This window comes from Balaenoptera musculus, chromosome 6 (genome assembly GCF_009873245.2).
Source record: "Balaenoptera musculus isolate JJ_BM4_2016_0621 chromosome 6, mBalMus1.pri.v3, whole genome shotgun sequence".
NCBI lineage: Eukaryota > Metazoa > Chordata > Mammalia > Artiodactyla > Balaenopteridae > Balaenoptera > Balaenoptera musculus.
Genome location: NC_045790.1, coordinates 14,534,829 through 14,556,733, shown reverse-complemented (window position 1 = coordinate 14,556,733; position 21,905 = coordinate 14,534,829). Strand labels below are relative to the sequence as shown.

At 42.9% G+C, this 21,905-nt stretch overlaps 1 protein-coding gene across 1 annotated transcript; it reads right to left on the bottom strand.

The window, feature by feature from the left end:
* Window positions 1-8,146: 8,146 nt before the first annotated feature.
* On the bottom strand, window positions 8,147-19,781 carry STC1 (stanniocalcin 1). Its single transcript, XM_036856661.1, has 4 exons — window positions 19,448-19,781; window positions 17,288-17,430; window positions 16,369-16,580; window positions 8,147-10,227 (listed from the first exon to the last, which is right to left on the bottom strand). The coding sequence occupies exons 1-4, from the start codon at window positions 19,563-19,565 to the stop codon at window positions 9,957-9,959; spliced, it is 744 nt and encodes a 247-aa protein (XP_036712556.1). The 5' UTR covers window positions 19,566-19,781; the 3' UTR covers window positions 8,147-9,956.
* Between the last annotated feature and the right edge of the window lie 2,124 nt (window positions 19,782-21,905).

Sequence of the window (21,905 nt, the reverse complement as noted above, 5' to 3'; positions counted from 1 at the left end):
GGCATTACTGGAGTCTCAGAGAGAGTTTAGGAGGCTCTTGAGAATGGGGTAGCAATGTGAATGTGGATAAGTTGACCGATTAGAGAGATAATTAGGGAGAAAAACAATGGCTAATATTTGCTGAGAGGGATGAGGAGAGAGGAGTCAAAGGTGGTACCTATATTTTGGGTGGCTGGAGACGCCGTGAAATGAGTTTGGGAGCACAGTTTGGGAACACAGAAGAGGAGCAAGTCTCTGAGGATGAAGGCGTTTGGAGAATTCAGTTTTGGATCTGCTGTGTTGTTGGGGGCTATCATACATCAAAGTGGAAGTATCTTGTTGGATATGTGTTGGATATATGGATCTGAAGCTCAGTGGAGTTTTCAAGGGAAATACAGAGCTTTGGAGTTATCAACACATAAACAGGAATTGAAATATGAGTTCCAAAGAAGAGTATATAGAATGAGAAGAAAAGATGGGTCAGGACAGAAAGCTGAGGAATTCCAGTATTTAAGGGATGAAAAGAAGAGATGAGATGGAGTAATCAGAGAAAGAAAAAATGTTGCCATGGAAGGCCTTTTAAGGAGAACAGGATGTTTATCAGTGCCAAATGGTGTCCATTAATCAATAAGAATTTTGGATTTAGCAACAAGAGGTATTTTGACCTAGTTTACAGGTATTTCAATGGAGGTGGATGCCACATTCCAAAGCGTTAAAGAGTAAATGGGAGATGAGGCATGAAGAAAATAAATGCAGACACCTCTTTTTAAAAGACTGTAAAAGGATGAGAGAGATAGGGTGGTAGCTGAAAGATGGCTCTGAGAGGAAGCAGAGCGGGAGAGGCTGCTGATGTAGGAGAGAGGACACTTGAAATGACGGGTGAAATGGTTGGGCTCTAGAACTCAGGAGCATTCATTCTTCTGAGACAGCAAGAGAGATTCTGCACCTTTTGTGGCAGGAAAAGTAAATAAGGATAGGTGTAAATGGGTATGGTAGTGGGGAATTGAGGGCTTTTTGATGTGATGGTTTCTATTTTGTTTGTGCAGTAGGAGGCAAGATTCTCTGCTGGGTGTTAGAAGAGTCATGGTTGAGTAGGAGATTTGAATAGATTGGGGGTTTTAATTGCTGCTGTGGAGAGTGGAAAGGGGAGCCAAACGGGGATGGATAAGAAGATGCCCAGGCAATGCTGAGGGTCCTGTGGAGCTTGAAGCTGATAATTTTAAGTGACATCATATCTGTGCATGGCTTTATAATTTTCTTCTCTAGCTGAGAAGGCAGACTTCAAGGTTTGGGATTTTTCCAGTTGAGTGTGACGGAAGATTGATGGGGTAAGCTATTTGAGGGCAATGCAATTGCATGGTTGAAGTGAAATTAGCCATGGGTTTAAGGCTGGGCAGGGAGAGGATCATGATAGGAGGGGGGCTGAAAGATCAGGAGACTGTAGATGGGTCAAGGTCCTGGAGGGCGGGGTAAAGTTAAAGAACTGGTGTAAGTACAAATAAATGAGTAGGAGAGCTGTAAGGGAAAGATGTTGCAGTCAGAAGTGGAGATTTTGGATTTAAGTTTTCAGAATTGTACCATTTTCAGAAAAGGGTTGTATTCAGCATATTTAAGTGGTCTGATGCGGACAATGACCTATCAGAGTAAACCATACACAGTCATACTGATGTGTGCCTTTTGATTCCAGAGCGTAGGTATGGGGTTGAACTGAGGAAGGATGAGGAGAGTGAGTGCTGGATGAAGCATTCCCCTGAATATTGAATTTTTCCAGACTGAAGATGTGACCTGAGGATGAAAAGGAAAATCATGAGTCTGTTACCACTATCATCCAAAATGAGAGAGGCAATTCTTGTCAGTATCATGCCAAGATAATTTTGGGCTGGTTAACTGTGATAAAGAGAGGAGGAAAGTGGTAGAGTCAGGTGGGGCTGCTATAATAGAACACCATACACTGGGTGACTTTCAAACAACAGAAATTTATTTCTCACAGTTTTGGAAGCTAGAAATCCAAAATCAAAGCATTGGAAGGTTTGGCGTCTGGCGAGGAGCTGCTTCCTAGTTCATAGATAGGTATCCTCTCACTGTGTCCTCACATGGTGGAAGAGGCAAGGAAGCTCTCTCAGGTCGCTTTTATAAGGACACTAATCCCATTCATGAAGGCTCCACCCTCATGACCTAAGCACCTCTCAAAGACCACACCTCCTAATACCATTATCTTTGGGGTTAGGATTTCAACGTATGAATTTTTTTTTTGGCGGGGGGAACACAAACGTTTAGACCATAGCAGCCTACGCCTCAGTTGGTCAGAAGTTTTACAGGACAGTGGCAGAGTCATATTCTGAACCAGTGTTAGGAGAAAGGCATATGGACCCCACTCTCCAACCTTGGGGATTTGGAAAAATAAGCAACCATTTGGGAAGATTGCAGGGAACAGTGTTCTTTGAGGAACCAGTAAAACAGGAAATCAGAGGGGATATTAAAAGAGAGGGTGAAGATACAGTAGACTGTGTTTACCCTGCAATGGGCAGAGTTTGGAATGAGGAGAGCAGTGGGAGGTTGATTCAGGGAAGAAGGACATAAAGCAATATGAAAATGTGCAGATAGGAGGATGCGAGATGTCAGAGAGGCTTAGACCTTGAGTGCTATCTTTGGAGTGATTAACAAGCTGCAAGGTTTCCACATAATTAGTCTTAGCAGTCTCCTGATGGGTAGGGGATGGGGAGGATACGAGCTCAGGCCAGTGTGGAAAGAGTGAGCCGTGGCCTGGAATGATTGTGCTTCCAAGAAATCCCAAGACAGGTGAGCAGGCTGTCACTGGAATTGGTTCCAAGATTTTGACCAAACGGAAACACCGACCGTCTCTTGTGGGACATGTATCTGGTTTTCCTACAGCAGAGTACACCTGCAGTGTGACTTAATTGTGCTGAAGTTGTGAATAACATTCTATCCTCAAATGGAAGCCACGAATCCCTTAGTGCAGAGTGGGGAGCTGAGATGCATTTAACTGGAAAGCAAGGGTCTGAATTAGTGAGTACTCAGTTTAGCCTTCTGTACTCTGTCTCCAGATACAGTGTCAAATAGCACATAGGTCTTCAGATGATACTTATTCGATAATTGGGCTTCAATTAGTTGTTTGCAAAACTGAGTGATGTGCATTGCTTTTCAGGTTTTACAGTAGAGTGATGGGGTGGGCTTGGCCAATATCTCACTCTGGTCCTCAAGTTCTTCCTTGAGGTAAAAAATCAAAGGACCATGGGGAATGCTGTTTATGGCAGAGCTTGAGTATAGAGGAGAAGAATTAGTGAACTGAAGGGTATTATAAAAATAAGTACATGACAAAATAACTAAGGATACAAGAAAACTTGATGTAGCTTGACTTGCAGATGACCTTATTCCTTCTCTGTTCCAGCTCTCCAATATGATGCCTTGCACAGAGTTAGTGAATATCTAAACATGTTTGTCAATGAGTCTTTTGTTGCTCAGGTTACCAGGAGAAAGTAACAGCAAATGTATACTTTTATCAAGGGTAGTGCTGGAAAGGAATATAGCTATGTGGTATTGTTACAAGCTGGCAGACTTAAGGATACCCAACTGGCAGCTGGAATTAGTTTTCCTGCTCACCATGGTAACATGCTCTCCATTCCCCAGCATACTCTGCTATTGCTGCAAAGGCCCCAGCATCCTAGTGGAGGAAGAGTCATGGATTAGTTGATGGTGGTCAAAAGACTTCCTTCCTTCCTTCCTTCCCTCCTTTCTCCACTCACAAATGCTTAGCGCATGCCAGCTTTGTGTTAAGTACCGGGAATACAAAGATGACGAAATCCTCTCTCCTTGCAAACAGCCTTCAGTGCAATTCGCTACAAACTTGGGTATTCTGGGAAGGCTTCCCGGGTGATACAGGCTTTGGAGAATGAAAACGAGTTTGGGGAGAAGAATATTCATTAGCAGGAATGATAGGTGTGAAGTTCATATGTCAAAATAATGAGGCAGAAAAGGTCATGGTGTCTTTGGGGGAAGAATGAGAAATCAGCATTAACAAAATCTAGGATGCATACTGGAGAGAAGGGCCCAGATTTTGAGAGGCTTAAATTTGAAGTCAAGATGCCTGATTTTTGTGCTTTAGGCAGTGGGGAGCTACTAAAGCAAGGAAGTGAAATGATCGTACTTGCTGTTTAGTAAGATCCTTGTCGTGGCTGTGTGGAGGTCTCTAGGATTCAGTTATGTCAGAACAACTGGGACCTTGCTACTCGAATTATCCTCCGTGGAGTATCAGCTTCAATATCAGCATCACCTGGGAGCATGTGAGAAATGCAGACTCTTGGGCCTCACCCAGAGGTACTGAATCATTTTAATGAGATTCCCAGGTGATATGTGTGCACAGTAAATCGGAAGCTACATTGATAGGTAGCGCTTATGGCATTCATGTAGGACCCATGGGAGGGATGAGCTGAACTTTTTCCTTCTTTTATACCACAGATTCACAAACCACTCCATGATCTTTTTATCCCCATTTTTGAAATGCTGAGAGAAATTTTTAAATGTATATTTCAATAATTTGAGAAATTTTGAAAATTCTTTTAAGCCATGGCTTTTTGAAACATTTTTGTCACAGGTTGTTAATGTACAAGTGGGTTCAGGGACTCTTATATCTGTGCTATTTTATTTCTTAAGCTTGGTGATGGGATGCAGGTATTCATATATTACAATTTGCTGTTTTTGGTAGGTTGCAATATTTTATCATTCATATTCATAAACTCTTGATTCAACAGTAATTTTTAGTGATGTACAAAGGGAAAAAGAGCAAGAAACTTCATCCAAAATGGTACCTCAAGACTCATGTCAGGGGTGGGAGAACATAAATGATGGTGATAATATTCGTGTGAATGGTAATAGTTACATTTGCTGAGTGCTTAATAGATACTATTTTGGGTCTACTCACTATGTGCTAGACACCATTTTAAGTGCTTTATATATAACTTGCTGAATGCTCATGACCGCTCTAGGTGGTAGGACCTATTATTTATCATGATTTCATAGGGACATATTTTTTTAAATTTTATCGAAGTATAGTTGAATGACAATGTTGTGTTAATTTCTGCTGTATACCACAGTGATTCAGTTATACCCATGTATGCATTCTTTTTCCTATTCTTTTCCATTATGGTTTATCACAGGATATTGAATATAGTTTCCTGTGCTATACAGTAGGACTTTGTTGTTTATCCATTCTATATATAATAGTTTTTGCATCTGTTAATCTCAAACTCCCACTCCATCCCTCCCCCACCCCCCATTCCCCTTGGCAACCACAAGTCTATTCTCTATGTCTGTATGTTTCTGTTTCATAGATAAGTTCATTTATTTCATATTTTAGATTCCATATATAAGTGATATCATATGGTATTTGTATTTCCCTTTCTGACTTACTTCACTTAGTATGACAATCTCTAGGTCCATCCATGTTGCTGCAAATGGCATTATTTCATTCTTTTTTATGGCTGAGTAGTATTCCATTGTATATATGTACCACATTTTCTTTATCCATTCATCTGTTGATGGACATTTAGGTTGTTTCCGTGACTTGGCTATTGTAAATAGTGCTGCTATGAACATAAGGGTTCATGTATCTTTTTGAATTATAGTTTTGTCAAGATATATGCCCAGGAGTGGAATTGCTGGATGATATGGCAACTCTATTTTTAGTTTTTGAGGAACCTCCATACTGTTTTCCATAGTGGCTGCACCAATTTACATTCCCACCAACAGTATAGAAGGGTTCTCATAAGGATATTTTCATAGATGGAAAAAAAAAAGTGTGAAGGTGTTAGATACCTGGCCCAAGGCCACAAACTAGAGTTTGGACTCAGTTCCCAGAAATCCCAGGTCTAAGTTCTTAATCACTACACTATAGTATAGTATGTACACAGCCTCTCTGCATAAATAGATATTGATTGAAGACGATTAAGGATAAAGGATCATAATGAAATAAATGTACTCTTTTTCCTTGGCCAGGTCAGAGCAAAGCAAATGCAATACATTTTTGGTTTTGGGGAGACAATTCTTATAGCATTTGTTAGCTGTCTTCTGTATATCTGAACTTGGGAAAATGCAATTTGGAGCTAGAAATGAATGATATTGAGAAACATCCCATTTGAATTTAAAATATGGAGAAAATCCACTATTAAAAAAATAAACTATATAAGACCTCTCTTTGAAACATCTACACTGCACAAGTCCCCAATTTTCTGTGACTGAACTTGTAACCTTCCTTCAAGACCCAGGTAAATGTCATTCTGCTGGAAATCTTTTCCCCATTTTCCAAGATGGGCCACCTCCTCCTTTTGTTCACGTCCCCTCTACCTGTGATGATAATAATAATAGCTGACACTTACTACATTACGGTGTGTCGAACATGTTGTTAGCACTTAACTTATTTTATCTTCTTCTAACAGCCCCATGGACAGTTATCACTATCCTCATTTTACAGAGGAAGAAACTGATATATTTTGAGATTAAGTAACTTGTCTGACATCATGCAGTTAATAAATGGCAGAGACAGAATTCAAATTTCAGAAGTCTGACCCTGGAGCTGGATCTTTATCACCACAGAGCTATCTGCCTCCCTTCCCACATTGATTCAATTGTCTTTTCCCCTCTTCTCTTTCTAAATCATTCATTAAAGTATTGAGTGTATCTTGCGAATTGGGTTTTCTTTCCAGTGCTGGGAACGCATTGGTGAACAAGCAAAGGTGCTTCCCCTCTCGGCAAAGGGTGGAGGGCAACATCTTCTAGAAAGTGAGAACAGCATAATTAAAGGTGTGGAAGGGAGAGAGTGAACAGTCCTTCCCAGAGCTCCTTCATGGATGGAGCCTAGAGTTCACTGAACAGAAGGGTGAGTCTTGAGGCTGGAGAGCTGAGCAGAGCCAGACCATAAAGCTTCTTCTAGCGTTGTAAGGAGTTCGGGTTGCAATTTCACTGTGAGGGTAATGGTTTTGAGGACATTCAGAAAATGTTCATTTAAACTATATTCATTTACATATTGGCACTTCATTAGCGACTTTAAGGAAACTAACCAGCCATTAACTTCATGTTCAGAAAGTCTCATTCAAGAAGTTTTTTTAAAGAATAACAATGAAAGACATTGGGGAAAAAAAACCCAATAAAACGTAACACTTTATTATTATTTTTTATCTTAGAAGGAATTCACCAAAGGCTTCATATTATGCTATGGCATCTTTAATTATAAAAATAAGCAAATAAAATAACTTGCATCTGTCATTACCATGATATGTTTCATAACCTTTATATGCACATGGAGCTTAAAAATGTAATTTAACAATAAATAATGACATATACCAGATATGCTCACTGTTTATTCCAGTACTCAGCCAAAAACCTAAATATCATTTAAATTATAAATACATAATGCAAATATAATGGCACAAAAATGTCTAAAGTGCAACCAAATCACAAGAGAAGAATCATGCAAACTGGTCTAGGTCAGCCCCGGAATCACTCTGTGCAGCAAACACAAGACAAAGCTTTGGAAGTTTAAGGGGGAGTTGGAGGGAGCAGGATGGGAAGAAGAGATGCAAAAAACTAGCAACATTGTGAGAACTGCTTCTTTCCATATGTGTAGATATATGTATTATAGATACATATATAAATATTATTGTGGGGAGAAAAGGAGGGGGGTACCACGGTTTGAAGAGGTCACAGCAAATCAAAGAGAATCCACTGGACGGAAGTAAGAGAGAATTTTGTTAGGAATACTCATGAACTACTCATCGCATTGGGGTCCTGGCTTAGTGGGTTTGAGAAATGGACACAACACACAAAACTGTAATAGCTTTTCTGGTTTGGAGAAGCCAGCCTTGCCTGCAGGGGAGAAATGGGTGAGGGAGGGAGAGGGATAGTCAACTTAGAGTATGATCTACCTGATTTCCAAGAGGCTAAGGCAGTGTCCATATGTCTGGGGACCTGGGGATGGGACAGTTCTGAGTATAAAAATGCTCTTAACGATCTGATGTCAGCACGCTGAGAGGCTGTGTGGGGACAAAGGCAGCCACGCTTGTGCTGCTGCTGGGTCTGTTGCATTCGCTCTTGGTCCTTGAGCAGCACGTTACTGGTTTTAAAGGCTTTGTGGTAAAGTTGTATTGCTTTTTCGTTTTTCTGGGGATGTGCCCCCCCTCCTCCCACCAGCATCCCTAACACTCGATTTGGGCAAATCTGGAGTTTATCCTAGTGAGAGTCAAGCACCAATGGTTTCTACCTAAGCGAGTTTGGAGTGGCCCTTACAGTCCTACCCCTCCTCCCTCTCCCTCTCTCAACATTGACCTTTGGTGGGCAGTGACGCTCCTAAGGGACTGTTGGGTTCAAGGACAGTGACCCTGAGAAACTACTGTTGTTCATAGCTAGGTTAATCATTTGGCTTTGGTGGTCGCCATCTTGTAAACATCACGGCAGAAATGATCAAACCGCCAGCTCTTTTTTTCCTCTTTCTTTCATTTTTTTTTTTTCTTTTTTCTTTTTTGCAATCCTACAGAGATAGCCCAGCTGCCAGGACTACTTTGGCAGGCAGCGTGCTACAGGACAAAAATGTAAGAGGAGTCTATTAAGGCTGGACAGCCCAGGGTTATTTATACCCCCTCAGCCCCAAGTCCCCCAAACTAAAGACCCAAAGGCTGATTGACTCATTCCTGATTGAGTTAATGGAAAGCCTCCTACCCCATCATCAGGCTGCCAGAGTACCAGGCACTGATGAAAGGCAGAAAGTCAAGAACTGCCACTTCCCAAGGTATAGCAGGCCTTATCACACTCTAAGTGGTCCAAGCCCAAAGGGATGCTCTTTTTGGTTCCTGTAATTCTCAGTTGGATGTGACAGAGCTGTTTCAGGATAGGTCTAAGTCAAGAGTAGCCTCTGGGTTGAGGTGGGCTGGGAGATTAACATCTTGCCTGGGGTCCTTCAGATAAACCTGTTGGTTTTTCCTATCTCATACAGGCCCATCTTAAGTTTTGATGTTGAATAAAACTACTTCTACCCCCTTAGTTATAAAAAAGGCCACAAGGAGCATTTACGTGGATATCTGGAAGTGAGATAGTTATTCCATTCCCAGGAAAAGAAAAATAAAGCTAAGTTACAAAACTAAATCTATATGCAATAAAGTTATTATATACTGCTTCGTTTAAGCAGAGTCCTCTGGAATTTATGTACAGTACATTAGTTTTCACCTATTTATATTCCACAGTTAGACCTTAAGATTCTCTGGATTTAAGACAATTGTTAAAGATACTTTTAAAGCTCTGAGCAGTTACAGTACATAGAGATGTTAGCTTTTTGTTTTTCATTAGATGCAAGAAGATGCAGGCTCCAAGTCTGGTTGAAGAGCCAGGCTCGAGCAATTTGGTAAATGTGTTGGGAAGGAAATTAGACATTGAGGATCAAGACCGTAAGACACTAGCTCATGAGAGATCAAGAATTCAAATATGACATTCATATTCGTCCATGGCCAGCACAGATTCATAACACGAATTCCACTGAGCATCTTTATGAGCGTTTTAAGACATGCATTTAAATTAAGTTGCTTCTTACCAGCTAACTCTACTGGGGCAACCATTCTAAAGGGTTCCACATCTTCAAATTACAAAGTCTGGGGAATTACATGAATGTTTTGCGTTTGAGAGTCATTGGAGGGGAGCTGGGAAAAGACCTGGTAGAGGAAAGTGGGAAAAGAGGCCACTTTCTCCTGAGGAGAGGCAGAAAGATCACACGTGTTCTGTTGGTGAGAATGCCGCCATCGAAGAATGTTGAGAGATTGATTACAGAAGCCTAGTTTCATGCAATTTTTTTTTTAAGGGGGGGATAGAAAATAGGAACTACTTAAAAAAATCAAACCAGGCACAGTACACTCGAAGTTGGTGAGCGAACACCCTTAAAATGATCGTAGTTTGGTGAGGTTGTGAATACCTCTCCCCGGCTATGCACTCTCGTGGGAGGTGCGTTTGATGAGGGAGGGAGAGGCCACCTCACCTCGGAGGTTCCTGAGGAGGACTTTCAGCTTCTGTGGCTCGTTGGCACGCCTCCTGTTGAAGTCAGCTCGCTGGTGTGTGTGGGCACAGTGGTCTGTCTGCAGGATGTGAAAGAGGCTGGCCATGTTGGGTCCGATTTTCTCCATCAGGCTGTCTCTGATTGTGCTGACTGTGTCTTCATCACATTCCAGTAGGCTTCGGACGAGTCTGTTATAGTATCTGCATTGGGAAAGAGAGGGTCATTCAGTGAGAGCAAGGCAAGACCCAGGCTTTCATCTGGGCTCCAGTCAACACCCGTCCTGAATGGCCAGATCAAGCACCCACGAATAGTTGCCTCAGCTGAAGGTGGCTTTTGCTTCTAACCTTTAGGCAGTGTCTTCTTAGTGTGAGTGCTTGCGCTGCCTGGATTTACCACCCAGCGCAAGACAGCTCTGTGTTCATGTTTAAAGCTCAGGAGACTGAGATCTTACTTTGAATAGTAGGCTCGTGGCAATGTCTAAAATTTTTAGAAAAAGAGAATCATGGAGCTAGATGGGATCGCAGAGATGATTTAATGACTCTTTCATCATTTCATTGTACAGAGAAGAAACTAAGGTGGGAGAGCTGAAGTGACTTGTCTGAGGTCATACAATGGGCTAGTGGTCGAAGCAGGACTTAGTCAAATGTATGAGGTGACCCAACACTCACACTTATGTTTTAATAGTCACTGCACATGGATGCAATCATTTGCAGTTATTTTGGTGCCTCTTTGCGATTTTCCTTTTTCTTGGTGGTGTGTGTGTGTGTGCATATTCTGATTAATTTCTATCTTTTTTTTCTTTTTTGGCCGTGCCGAGTGGCATGGGGGATTTTAGTTCCCTGACCAGGGATCAAACCCGTGCCCCCTGCAGTGGAAGTGTGGAGCCCTAACCACTGGACTTCCAGGGAAGTCCCTAAATTTCTATTTTTAAAGGAGATCCCTGTCTTCAGTATCTCATGCATTTTTCTACTCAATCTAATTTCCCTATCATACACTTGGCTAGCCTCTCTGAAGGCTATTGTCTCACCTCATTTTCAGTCTTCTTGCAAAGGTATATTGCAGTCAGAGGGCCAAATGCCAGGCAACAAGGATACTTAAATAGAAAGATTGGTGATGCTTAGTGGTTTGTGCTTCAATAGTTTCAAGAAGCCTTCTCCCACTGCTCTAGATTTTGCTGGCCTCTCCTTTTTTTGGGATGTTTTATAGATATTGGGTTACCATCGCACAGGTCAGCATTTGATGGTTTACTGATGGTTTTGTTTTCCTGACTAGGCTGTAAACTTACTGAAGGCAGGATATGTGTCCTTATTCTTTGTATCTCTCATGTGCCCATGTCCTAGGGTTATAGTGCCGGCTCACTGTCATTCTGTTGATTTATTTTGTGGCCACTGAGAGAATGGAGCTTTCAAAATAGAGTTCTTTCCAATGTCATGATTCCCAAAAGAAAAAATTATCTGTAGGTCTTCTGGTAAGTTTTACAAAAGAATTTGTGTTTGGTATAAATTTCCTTCGTCTTTGGTGCAAGTTCTTTAAGCCTCCAAAATGCTGCAGCTAACTGTTACGGCTCAGAAAGGATAAAACTGTCTAATATATATTTTTTCCTGAAGACTATGGTTTAATCATTTTAAATAGTCACAGGGCATGTTTCCACACATAAAATGACAGTGCAGAAGATGTGAAAACAATTGTGTAAATGTTGTACAGCAAATAGTCCTAGGTAATACTCCCTTTGATGCAGGTTTTTGAAACATCAGTACATATGGGTTAGACAGCATGGAAACTACCAAAAAAAGATGGAGTCTTTTATGACATAGAGAACACACTTAAACCGTGTCATTGACCTTTTATCAGTAAACTGTCTAATAGTTAAGGCATATAAATTACTCGTCCTATTCTTTGGGAAGACACTTCGGGTATTTTCCAATTTGAATTGGAATGCATTTGCTCCATTTCGAGGTGGCGGTTGTCAGAACCCATTAGCTCTGTGTTCACTAATTAGGGACTGTCCTAATGACGGTGGTCTGCAGCATTTATGTGGAGAGACCCTTTCCTCAGAGGAGCCCGAGGACTGCCGGACCACAAGATCTTCCGTGAAAAGAAACCTGTTTATTTTTAACTCACCTCACAGAGCACAGGATCAAACATCTTTCCAGAATAACTTAACCCCCCAGAGAGGTCCTTTCAAGGATGTACAGTAAATAGAGTGGAATGTGGGCACTGAAGCAAAGCCATCACCCTTCTGTGAGGCAGCAGAACGAAGCTGGGCATGGAGGGAGAAATGTGTCTGGGTCTCTGATATAGTCCTGGCTCTACCCCTCCCATGAGGGAGGATTATATCCAGCTGTTGTTAAAACTGGGATTCCCTGGCACAGAGACACATTTTCCAACCCTTTGGAATTATAAAGCACATGAGTCAAAACAGATCTCACTTGGATGGGGAAATGGGGAGAAAAGTGGTTTTGGAAAAACTGAGAATAAACTACTTTGTATCATCAGCTTCAGACATCTACACACCCACACAGATCCCCAGGCATCTCTTGGGCTCTGCTAGGGTGTGGGTCCCCTGGATCTCTTTGTCTATTTCAAAGGGTGATTAGATTCTAGAGAATAAGGTTTCTGACCCCTCATCTTCCTGCCCCACAATAAGGACTTTATAACTTAGAAGTTAACCCTTCCGCTTCTAGAAAGAAAGAACTGTTCACACCAAATGATCTTCCAAATGGGCTGGAGAGGATGATCTTTCCTTATATCAACATTGAAAACTCTAGTCTGGGTGAAGAAGTCTAACACCAGTAAGGAAACTAAGCTTCTGTAACTAGCCTCACCTCTTTAAGGTCAGACGTGTTCTTCTGGCCCCCACTTTGTCAAAACACCTCTTCTCCATCTCTGAGAGAGCCTACCTTTACTGTTACTTTCTCTGCTGGCCCTAATAGGCCACCTGTTCTTGGTGCTTCTTGAGGATGACCCTTGCCAGCCTGACTGTTCTTAGTGACTCCCCCCAAATCTACCCTTAGCTTCTCCCATGGAGCTGGTTACCTCAGCGAGGGCAGGCTAAGAGAGCTCCTTGGAATAGATAACAACCATGGCTCCAGTAGAGGCTCCTGCAAGTGTGGGAAACCTATCAGGCTGCCTCAGTGACGACACCGTTTGCCTGAGCAAGCAATAGATTAATCCCACGCCTCTCCATTAAGGGCTGGAATATGGCATTGACCTCTGGGGTTGTGTGGGCTGATGAGACAGACCTTTCCTATCTCTAAGCCACTCAGTGAGGTTACTGAAGAGATTGTGTCTTCAGCGAAAGTTGACTTAGCAATTGTCATGTATTTCTTGATCCCTGTCTTGGACCAAGACTTGATATTACTATAGCTATTGGTGAGAGATGTACACAAATTTAATTGTTGATCACCAGGGGGTACATTTATTCCATTCTACTTGGAATTCCACTTTTGGATTGTGGATATTATCTGCAGGTCTTACTGGATGCCATTTTTGAAGTGGAAATCAAATAGCCTGGCGCAGGGCTGTGTGAATTCTAGGCTCAACTCTGTCATTCACTAGCTGTGTGACCTTCAGCAGGTCACCCCTCTCTCTGGGTCTCTGATCTTTAATCAGTAAAATGAGGCAGTTAGTCTAGATAACCTTTATGGTCATTTACAGCTATGACATTTTATGTTTCTGGGGTTCAGTATCTATGCTCCTTCTGAATTTAACAAAAAAATAGTGCAGCTCTGCTTAAGGCCCATCCTTGGCAGGAAGAGTTACAACTATTTAAGAGGACTCCTTTTTTCATCTTTATGGGGAGTGGTGGTGAGATGTACTCCCAAGACTTAATGAACTAAGTGTTCAGATCACCCAGCCTGGAAGGACCCTTTAAAGCATGTTTCTTTCCTCCCCCTTTGAAAATTCCATCAGTGACTTTTTTCCTCAGTAAAGAATAAGATCAGATATTCTCCATAGCTACTGTTTCAGCCATGCTTACCCAAATACACACATACTGCCTAGGAACGTTCTGTGTGAAGGTTTATAAATAGTCCTTTGTTTCCCTTGATCAATATTATTCTTCTGTTTCCTGTTCCTTATCCATGCCCTAGAGAGTTGGAAGCTTTGTCAGTTTTCCCATCTGGATCTGGATTGGTATAATTTCTTCTCAGGCCTCATGCTGTCCAGCCTGCCCGATCAATTATGCCTGCTTCCCTCCTGGTTGAAAGTAGAGTTTGCAAATTCAGCCAGGGGGACACTCCAGCTATCCTTTGTGTTCTAAGTGCATTTCTGTCATGGAAAACCTCCCTGTTCTGGCTCCTGGTCCAGTCACAGGCTTTTGGATTCTCCCAGGCCCAAATCTCATGCTAGATAAGTCACAGGAAGGTGGAATGAACCTGTAACTACTTCCTTTCACAATTCTTTGCCAACTGGCAAGACGTAGTGTGTATCTATGGTGGGACAGAGGCTGGGAAAGCAGGATGTTTCAGAAGAGTGAGGAGATTAAATAGAGCAAATCGAGCCCAGCATGGAACCGGAAATCTCTAGCTCTGAGTAGGAATAATATTAGCCAGTTCAAGTGAAATAACTGGAGAAAGGTGAGAGCTGCATGGAGGATTCTAGTCTTCAAGAGATGACCTTCCTTAATAAGGATGATTCTTCTAAGATGATAAAGGGAGATAACTAAACTCCTGTGACCATTTTCTAAAGGTGGTGAAAACAAGGCACCTATTGAAAAGAACAATGGCCTGGTTAAAAACTCCGATTACTAGTCTCTTCTTAGATTGTTAGGATCACCAGTCCAGAATTTGTATTCTCCTTTCTGTAAGACCTCCTCTTCACAATGGAAGATGTTACCTCAGTTGAATTCGAGATATTAATATTGTCTCAAAACTGGCCACATGCCATATTATAGATCATGAATTGTCACTGGACCATTAAAGATCAAAACTTGTAATAATGACTGTGCTAACATATTCCTGCCCCCCAGCTACCACACAAACACTAAAGAGACAGGGCACTTGAGATAAATGCTGAATTTGATTTTCCTGTTCTCAGAAAATCAGTTAGGACCATGACAGAGTCACTTCCAAGGACTGAACAAACGATTTTTATAAACTGACATGAGGTTCTGAAGAACAATGATCTGTAGTTAAGAGTGAATCAGAAATTTACAAAGTTTAACGTCAGAGACCTTAACCTTTCCCCGAGGAGGAGCCACTTTTCTCGTTTTCCAGTTGCATGTATGTACATGACTAACCCACTGGTAAGCCCCAGTAGGCCTAGGTTATTGCCAGTACCGGAAGAAGGGTGGCAGCATCTGGCTAGGAAATTAATCAGGTAAGTCTGCGTTAGCGCTCCTGTGGTCAGAATAACACGTAAGGTCTGATCTTTGTGAATATGTGCAGATTTGGCTGGAGAGTCAAAGAATCACAGCACTTCAGGACTAGGAATCAAGTCAGTGGCATCACAGTAGGCTGAACTTGACCATTCTGCACTGGCCCTGCCATGCCTCCATGCTAGCCCCATCAGCACCTTTCTGAACTTGATCACATATGGGGAAGCCCAGGTCTTGCCAGAAAACTTTCTACGCCATGGAATGAGCATGTCTGCCATCTCATGTCTTAGATGTTCACTCCTGGCTGGTAAAGACAGTGAGTCAAGGGCACAGAAAGGCACGATGCTCAGATATTACTAGCTCAGTGGCTTGGGATCAGTTTAGAATACTAAGATGAGAATGTGATCTGGGTAGTCACCAGAACATCATTCCAGGAAATCTTGGACTAGACAAATGGGATAACAGACCTGGAAGGGACCATAGGAATCATCTAGTCTAGCCACTTCACTTTTCCCAAAGGAAATTTGAGTCCCACTGAAGTCAGATGGTTCGCTCTGGGCTACCCAGTGAAATATCTGATTGGGCTTAGGATGGACTCAAATATATGCAGTTCTAAAACTCTGCATTATGACATTTGACTAAGGTTTTCATAATGGCCAATTGTACTGTGCATAGTCATGATTTCAGCCCAATTTGATATCTCAGAATCTTGTTTCCATAAACTTCACAATTCCCTTCAGGCTTATGGAAGGAAATGGACAATGCACCCAGGGATGCTGCAGATGAAGTTTTCTATTAGCTGCATGGAGAGACTTTTCCTATAACAGTGGAAAAAAAAAAAAAATCCAGGCTGCTTAAGCTGTCACAACCAATCACAAACATATTTTTTTCCTGCAAAAGCTGGGAAGACTGCAAGCTAAAATAAGAGCATCACTGTGGCAATTTAACTCCTTCTGTGTCTGGCTCTGCCGACCAGCCACTCCCCCTCCCCCTGAACTGCCGAACGAGTGGACTCATTTTGTACCTGTTGGAGTAGTGATTAGGGAGCTGGACGACTTCCGTGATGGCTTCAGGGTTCCGCTTGGCGACACTACACACGTTCAGCTTGCTGTAGCACTCTTCCTGCACCTCAGCAATCATCCTCTGGAAAGTGGAGCACCTCCGAATGGCCAGGAAGACCTTGGAGGTGACCCCGTTGGCGATGCACTTTAAGCTCTCTTTGACAAATGCTTTTCCCTGCCGAGGAAGGGGGGTAGGAGGACACGATTTAGCTTGAGCTGACAAGAGAGGACAGGGCCTATGATATGTGGAACTTAAGGGGGCTCACCTTGGCACTGTCTCATGGCCCTCTCTGCATGTCCTTGCAATAAGCGAACTGTACCCTGCGACCAAGATATTTTAAAAAGTCCCTATTCCCTTAGAGTACCTTGAGAATTGAGCTACATAGAAATGAAACGAGACGAGAAAAAGAGATGAACCATAAACAACTACCCTTCAGCCTAAAAATAGCCATAATATGGCTTTGTATTCTTGGGATTGAGATTTGATAACTCAAATCACAAGCTAGTAAAAAAAAACCAAAAAAAAAAAAAAAGCTAGTATGCTGGCTCTTCGTGAGAAGAACTTCTTTGTTAGAAGAACATTTTTATTTCCACTTGAAGAGGCAAAGATTTTCCGCTCATCACCCCTCCCTTAGAAGACAGCCTCTGTCAGCCTGTTGCAATTGTGCATTAGAGTGGGTGGAGAGTGGCTTATATAGAACCTATTTCTTGGCCAAAAGTGTGTGTGTGTGTGTGTGTGTACACACGTTGGAGATGAGAATTTAGACTGGGGAGGCTGAGAAGCAGAGCTGGTTCCCTACAAGCCTGGCTCCTAAGAACAATAGTCTCATACACTGTTAAAGACAAGCAGCCAGTTGTGAGCAGGGGTCAAGGTCTTATTACCTGAGTGTCAAATTTAGCAGCGCTGTACAAGAAGGATTTACAGATGTCGTACATCCCATCTGTGTCACAGGTGGAGTTTTCCAGGCATGCAAAAGCTCCACAGCCAACCTGCAGAGCGCTGTTGAGGCAGCGAACCACTTCAGCTGAAAGAGACAAATCCATCCAATCTGGGTCAAACGGTGAGGACAGTCTGGAGGGATCAAGTTGATGTGGCGGCAAAATTCAAGGAAAAGGGGTCAGAAGAACTTATCCTAGAAGTCTGTGATGGGGCCAGTAGATAGACCCATTCCGAGCAGGGTGGGAGTGAGGAAGAGAGGGGACAGGCAGATCCCTTTTGCTTATAAGAACCAGAGAACATGGAGGAGAGGGAATGAGTTTCCCCTCGGAGATACACTCTCTTGGTCTCACCATCACACACAGTTTTGGTGGCTGGAAAAGTAAGGTTGGAGTATGAGGCATGCCCGGTGCTTAAAGCAGCTCTGCAGAATCCAAGGGCATCCCTTAAAGGCTGAAAGCATGGGAAGGTAGATGGTAGTGGTGGGCAGTCAAGTTTAGGAGGAGGAAGGGCCAGGGAATCCATTTGGCTTCCAAAAAATACACTCCAGAGTCATAAGGATGGAATTTTGGTCTAAATGGCAGAGAAGAATTTGCCAGGAGTCCACTAGGAGACCCTTCTGATTTAGGGCTTTTAACTTACCTTCCTATTGACAGAAAGAAATCTGATCCGTTCATGTTTCCTCCCAACCCCCCACTATAGGACAGTGCTTAGAGGTATGCATAATCTCTCTCATATTAAAAGCCTTTTAAAAAAAAAAAAAAGAAAAAAGAAACACAGGTGTAGAATAACCAGGCCAAGGCAACACTTGTGCAAGACGGGAAGAAAACCGCAGAGAACTTGCATGAGGCTTTCTACATTCTGGGTAAGATCTTCCATAAAAGTGATTTCTCTCCTACAGAAGAGGGGAGTTCTGGCAGCAGCTCCTCGAGAAACGATCTGCAGCCTTCATACCATAGGAGTCTCCTCCGAGATCAAAAGCACCGTTCGGTTAGGCGGCCCCTCCCCCTCCCACCACCCGCAGCCTCTGGGATGTTACAAGTCATTTCCCTAATTATATATTTCCACGGGTTCAAATGATAACTTTGCTTTAAGCAGTTTTAATATGCATTAGGATTGCTATTGTTTTAGGCAAGCTTGAATTGTGAATCACTGCATCTCTATAGCAACTAAGTACAAAAGGAAGTGAAGCAAAGCCCTCCCCTCGGCAGGGACCTGTGCTCTTCCGAGGGCAGCAGCGTCTGCAGCATGTGGACACCTGCGAGCCCATCTTTGCTGACAGTTGGGGGAGAGAGAGCAGTCACGGAAGGGGAGGAAGCTGGACAAGCGAAGTCCAAAGACAGAGGTGTCAATGCCGGCTTCCTAAGGACTCTTTTCCTTTAGAGACCAAGATGATACACAATTAACTGCTCAAGGAGTCAGGGCTAGAGTGAGACCTCCCCCTTGGAGAAATAGCTGCTACGTTTCACAGATACTCTTTTTCGAGGGGCTCTCTAGCCACGGGGCTGCGTGGGGACTGAATGGAGCCCGAGAGAGCAGGGAGGGACAGAAGGAACAGTGTCGAGGGTGGGATGTGTAGGGTTTTCTCTGAATCTGCCCTGGATTTGTCAGACTGGAGGGCTATGGTTCCGTAAATCAGTCTGCAAAGGGAGCTTTCTGTGTGTTCTCTGGAGGGGCAGGGCAGTCAAGTTATAGGGTCTTCAGGGTAAAGAAAGAGGGACAGCATCAGACAAGTCACGTCTCACCTTAAGATCAGCTTCAGCTTCTGGGAAGTATAGAGAGCGCTTTGAAGCATGCCAACATTCAAGTCTTTCCCCCGCCCCCTCCACCCCAAGAGGGTACGTGCCAGATTTCAGGCAATCAGGCTAGGCTTATGCAATGAAATACCCTCAGCAGAGCGCCCAGCTTCTTCGTTAGTTGCATGCAATTTATTAAACAAAGGAGCTCCACTTCCTAAGGCTATTGGATTACACTGGCAGTTTATTGCCATCAGGCATGAAGCACATTTATTATCAAGATCAGCCGTCACAGACACAGTTGCAAAAGCGAGAGGCAAATGAGGACAGCTCTTTGGGGGAGAAACCGGTCCTGGGTTTGCCGCTTACCTGAGTTCTGAGCTGCCACCCGGGCTTTCCTGGGGCTCACAGAATCATTCTGCTCCGCCTCATGGGTTGCAGAAGCACTGATTACCAGCACCAGAAGCACTGCTGAGTTTTGGAGCATTCTCTGAGAAGTTTCCGCTAAGTTGTTGGGTTTTTTTTTTTTTTTTTCCTCCCCCCCCTTTCCTCTTTCCCTCTCCCGGCTTGAGTGAAGATGTGGATCTGGATACACTGAGCGCCTAGGTGAGGATTTGATGAGGATTTTTTTTGTTGCTGCTGATGCTGCTTCTGCTGGCGCTTTTGCTGCTGCAGTCGCTGCTTCTTGCACCTCTGGCTTTTGCAAACTGGGGGCCCAAGAGCTGCACCCAGGGATTTTATAGCCGTTCTTATCGGTCCTCAGGATCAGGGACCAATCAGGTCCCTCAACTGGTCTGGCCAGCCAATCGGAGGGCATGCTCATTGGGCTGGAGCTGTTTGACTTCTTAGAAATATTTTCCAGCAAATTAAAAGTACCTGCTGCCAATGTCTTATACGTGTGTGTGACTGTGTGTGCAGAGATGTGTGAAGAAGCTATTTTCACAGAATTAAGGGATGACTTTGTATTGATCTAACGAAAGGGAAATCATATGACCATCTCAACAAGGTGCCTTGGGAAATCTATCCATCTTTTTAAAAAATGTGCTACGGGGAGGAATGGGCAGCACAGGCAAGATGAGTAGTGTGGTCTCTTTGGATTCGAATTTAGCCTCATTATAGCAGTTTTACTATCATTTCCACAGCACATTCTCTGTGTTGTAAGCTACATACACCATACCTCCCCATCTTCTCAGTTTAAGCATGTTTACAGGTCTGTGAGGCATTTTGGTTGTATGTGGACATCCTGAGTTTTCACATGTATGAGCCCTTGGGAAGGGACATATAGGAGGGGAAAGGGCCTTCATGGACTGAAATATGACAGCTCTGAGCTGTGGCCCGAGTTCCTCTTTTGATTAGCTCTATGACCCTGGTCAAGTCCTTTTACCTTGTTCTACCTGTTTCCCGATCTGTCAAATGCCAAGGTTGGAGTCTAGCCTTCTTTACGCCTCTAAAACTATGATTCTCTAGTAACACAAATTAACCTTGACTCCATCTTTTTTGTTACCAGCAGGACTACAAACTCCAAGAACGTTAGTTACTACAGGTAGACACATGCACACCTATGTACACTACACTCAACAGGGAGACATCATGAATGCCTGGAAATTAATAAACTGTGTATTCAAGCCCAACAACTTCATCATCACGTTGAAACAATAAGCTGGCCAAAGTAAGACTAAATCTGCTGGGTAAACCAATTCATTTCTTGGGGGGGGAGGGGTAAGGTGGTGGGCAGGACAGAGAAGAAGGGGTAGGAGACCAGAATGTGTAGGAGAAAAGACTGATAAGCTCTAGACATAATAAGAAAATTACAGTGGCATCACAAACATGCCTAGGATAGAAGCTCATATTTTCTTGTAAGTGGGTTGTAGGCAACACTGAGGCTTGTCGCTAACTTGTGAAGGAAGCTAATGATCTCAGAGAGGACTTAGGGTAGAAAAGTGGTCATTAAGGTCTGGGTTGAAGTAAAGGATTAAGCAAGACAACCTATAAACATTTTGGGGAGGTAAATGAGAAAGGGCCATTGGAGATTCATACAGACAGGGGCAAGATGACCTTGTAAGGAAACAGAGCCAGTGGCTTCTGTGTAAATCCTCAAATCTTCAAACAAAGGTTGAAGAAAGAGCACCAACTCTATTAACCACAAACCAAGAATCGACCCTACATGTGTGTGGGGAGTGAGCTTGCTGAGTGATTAGAGGTTCCCTTGCCAAAAAAAGAAAAAAGTTGTTTGGAAAGCATGAAGTTTGCTAGAAAAAGGGATAGAAGAAATAAAGGATAGAGGGAATATCCAAAGAAAAGAAAGGGAATTTTCAAATTTCCATTAAATAATAGTGTTTTTCAATTTAGATTAACTGACAGTATTTCTCAAGTGTCTTCTAGGCTGGGAGCTAGTGGATGAGTTGGGAAAGGTAAAGGAGAAGAGAGATAGAAGGAGGAAAAGTAATGATTCTTATCATCGAGGAGCTTGTAATCAAGTTGGGAAGACAGTCAACCCCAGTCATATTTCCTAAAGGATCAGGATGTCAGGACCTTGCATGGTAAGAGAAGAGCATGGTCAACATTGGCTAGAGATGTGGGGAAGGCTTCATGGAAGGGTCAGTGCAGGAAAGATGTGAGCTGCTGTTAGTGTCTTTTAAGAATTGAGGAAAAAGCCATGATATTTCATTTTTTTAAGTGCTTGTGTTCTGGAAATCTCAGAGGTTGTTTTCATTGCTTTAGGCAGGAGTGGTAGATGTATGGCACTATGGAACTGCAACATAGTCATTCAGTGTTTTCTTCTAGAAGGAGAAAAAGAGGACAGATGCATGCATATTATTCCCAAGGA

Excerpts from the sequence above, each read along its gene's own strand:
- STC1 (XM_036856661.1), bottom strand. The coding sequence starts at position 19,565 with ATGCTCCAAAACTCAGCAGTGCTTCTGGTGCTGGTAATCAGTGCTTCT. Across the intron at positions 17,431-19,447 it reads GGTGGCAGCTCAGAACTCAG|CTGAAGTGGTTCGCTGCCTC; the intron begins GTAAGCGGCAAA and ends TGTCTCTTTCAG. Across the intron at positions 10,228-16,368 it reads CCTAATCACTACTCCAACAG|ATACTATAACAGACTCGTCC; the intron begins GTACAAAATGAG and ends TTCCCAATGCAG.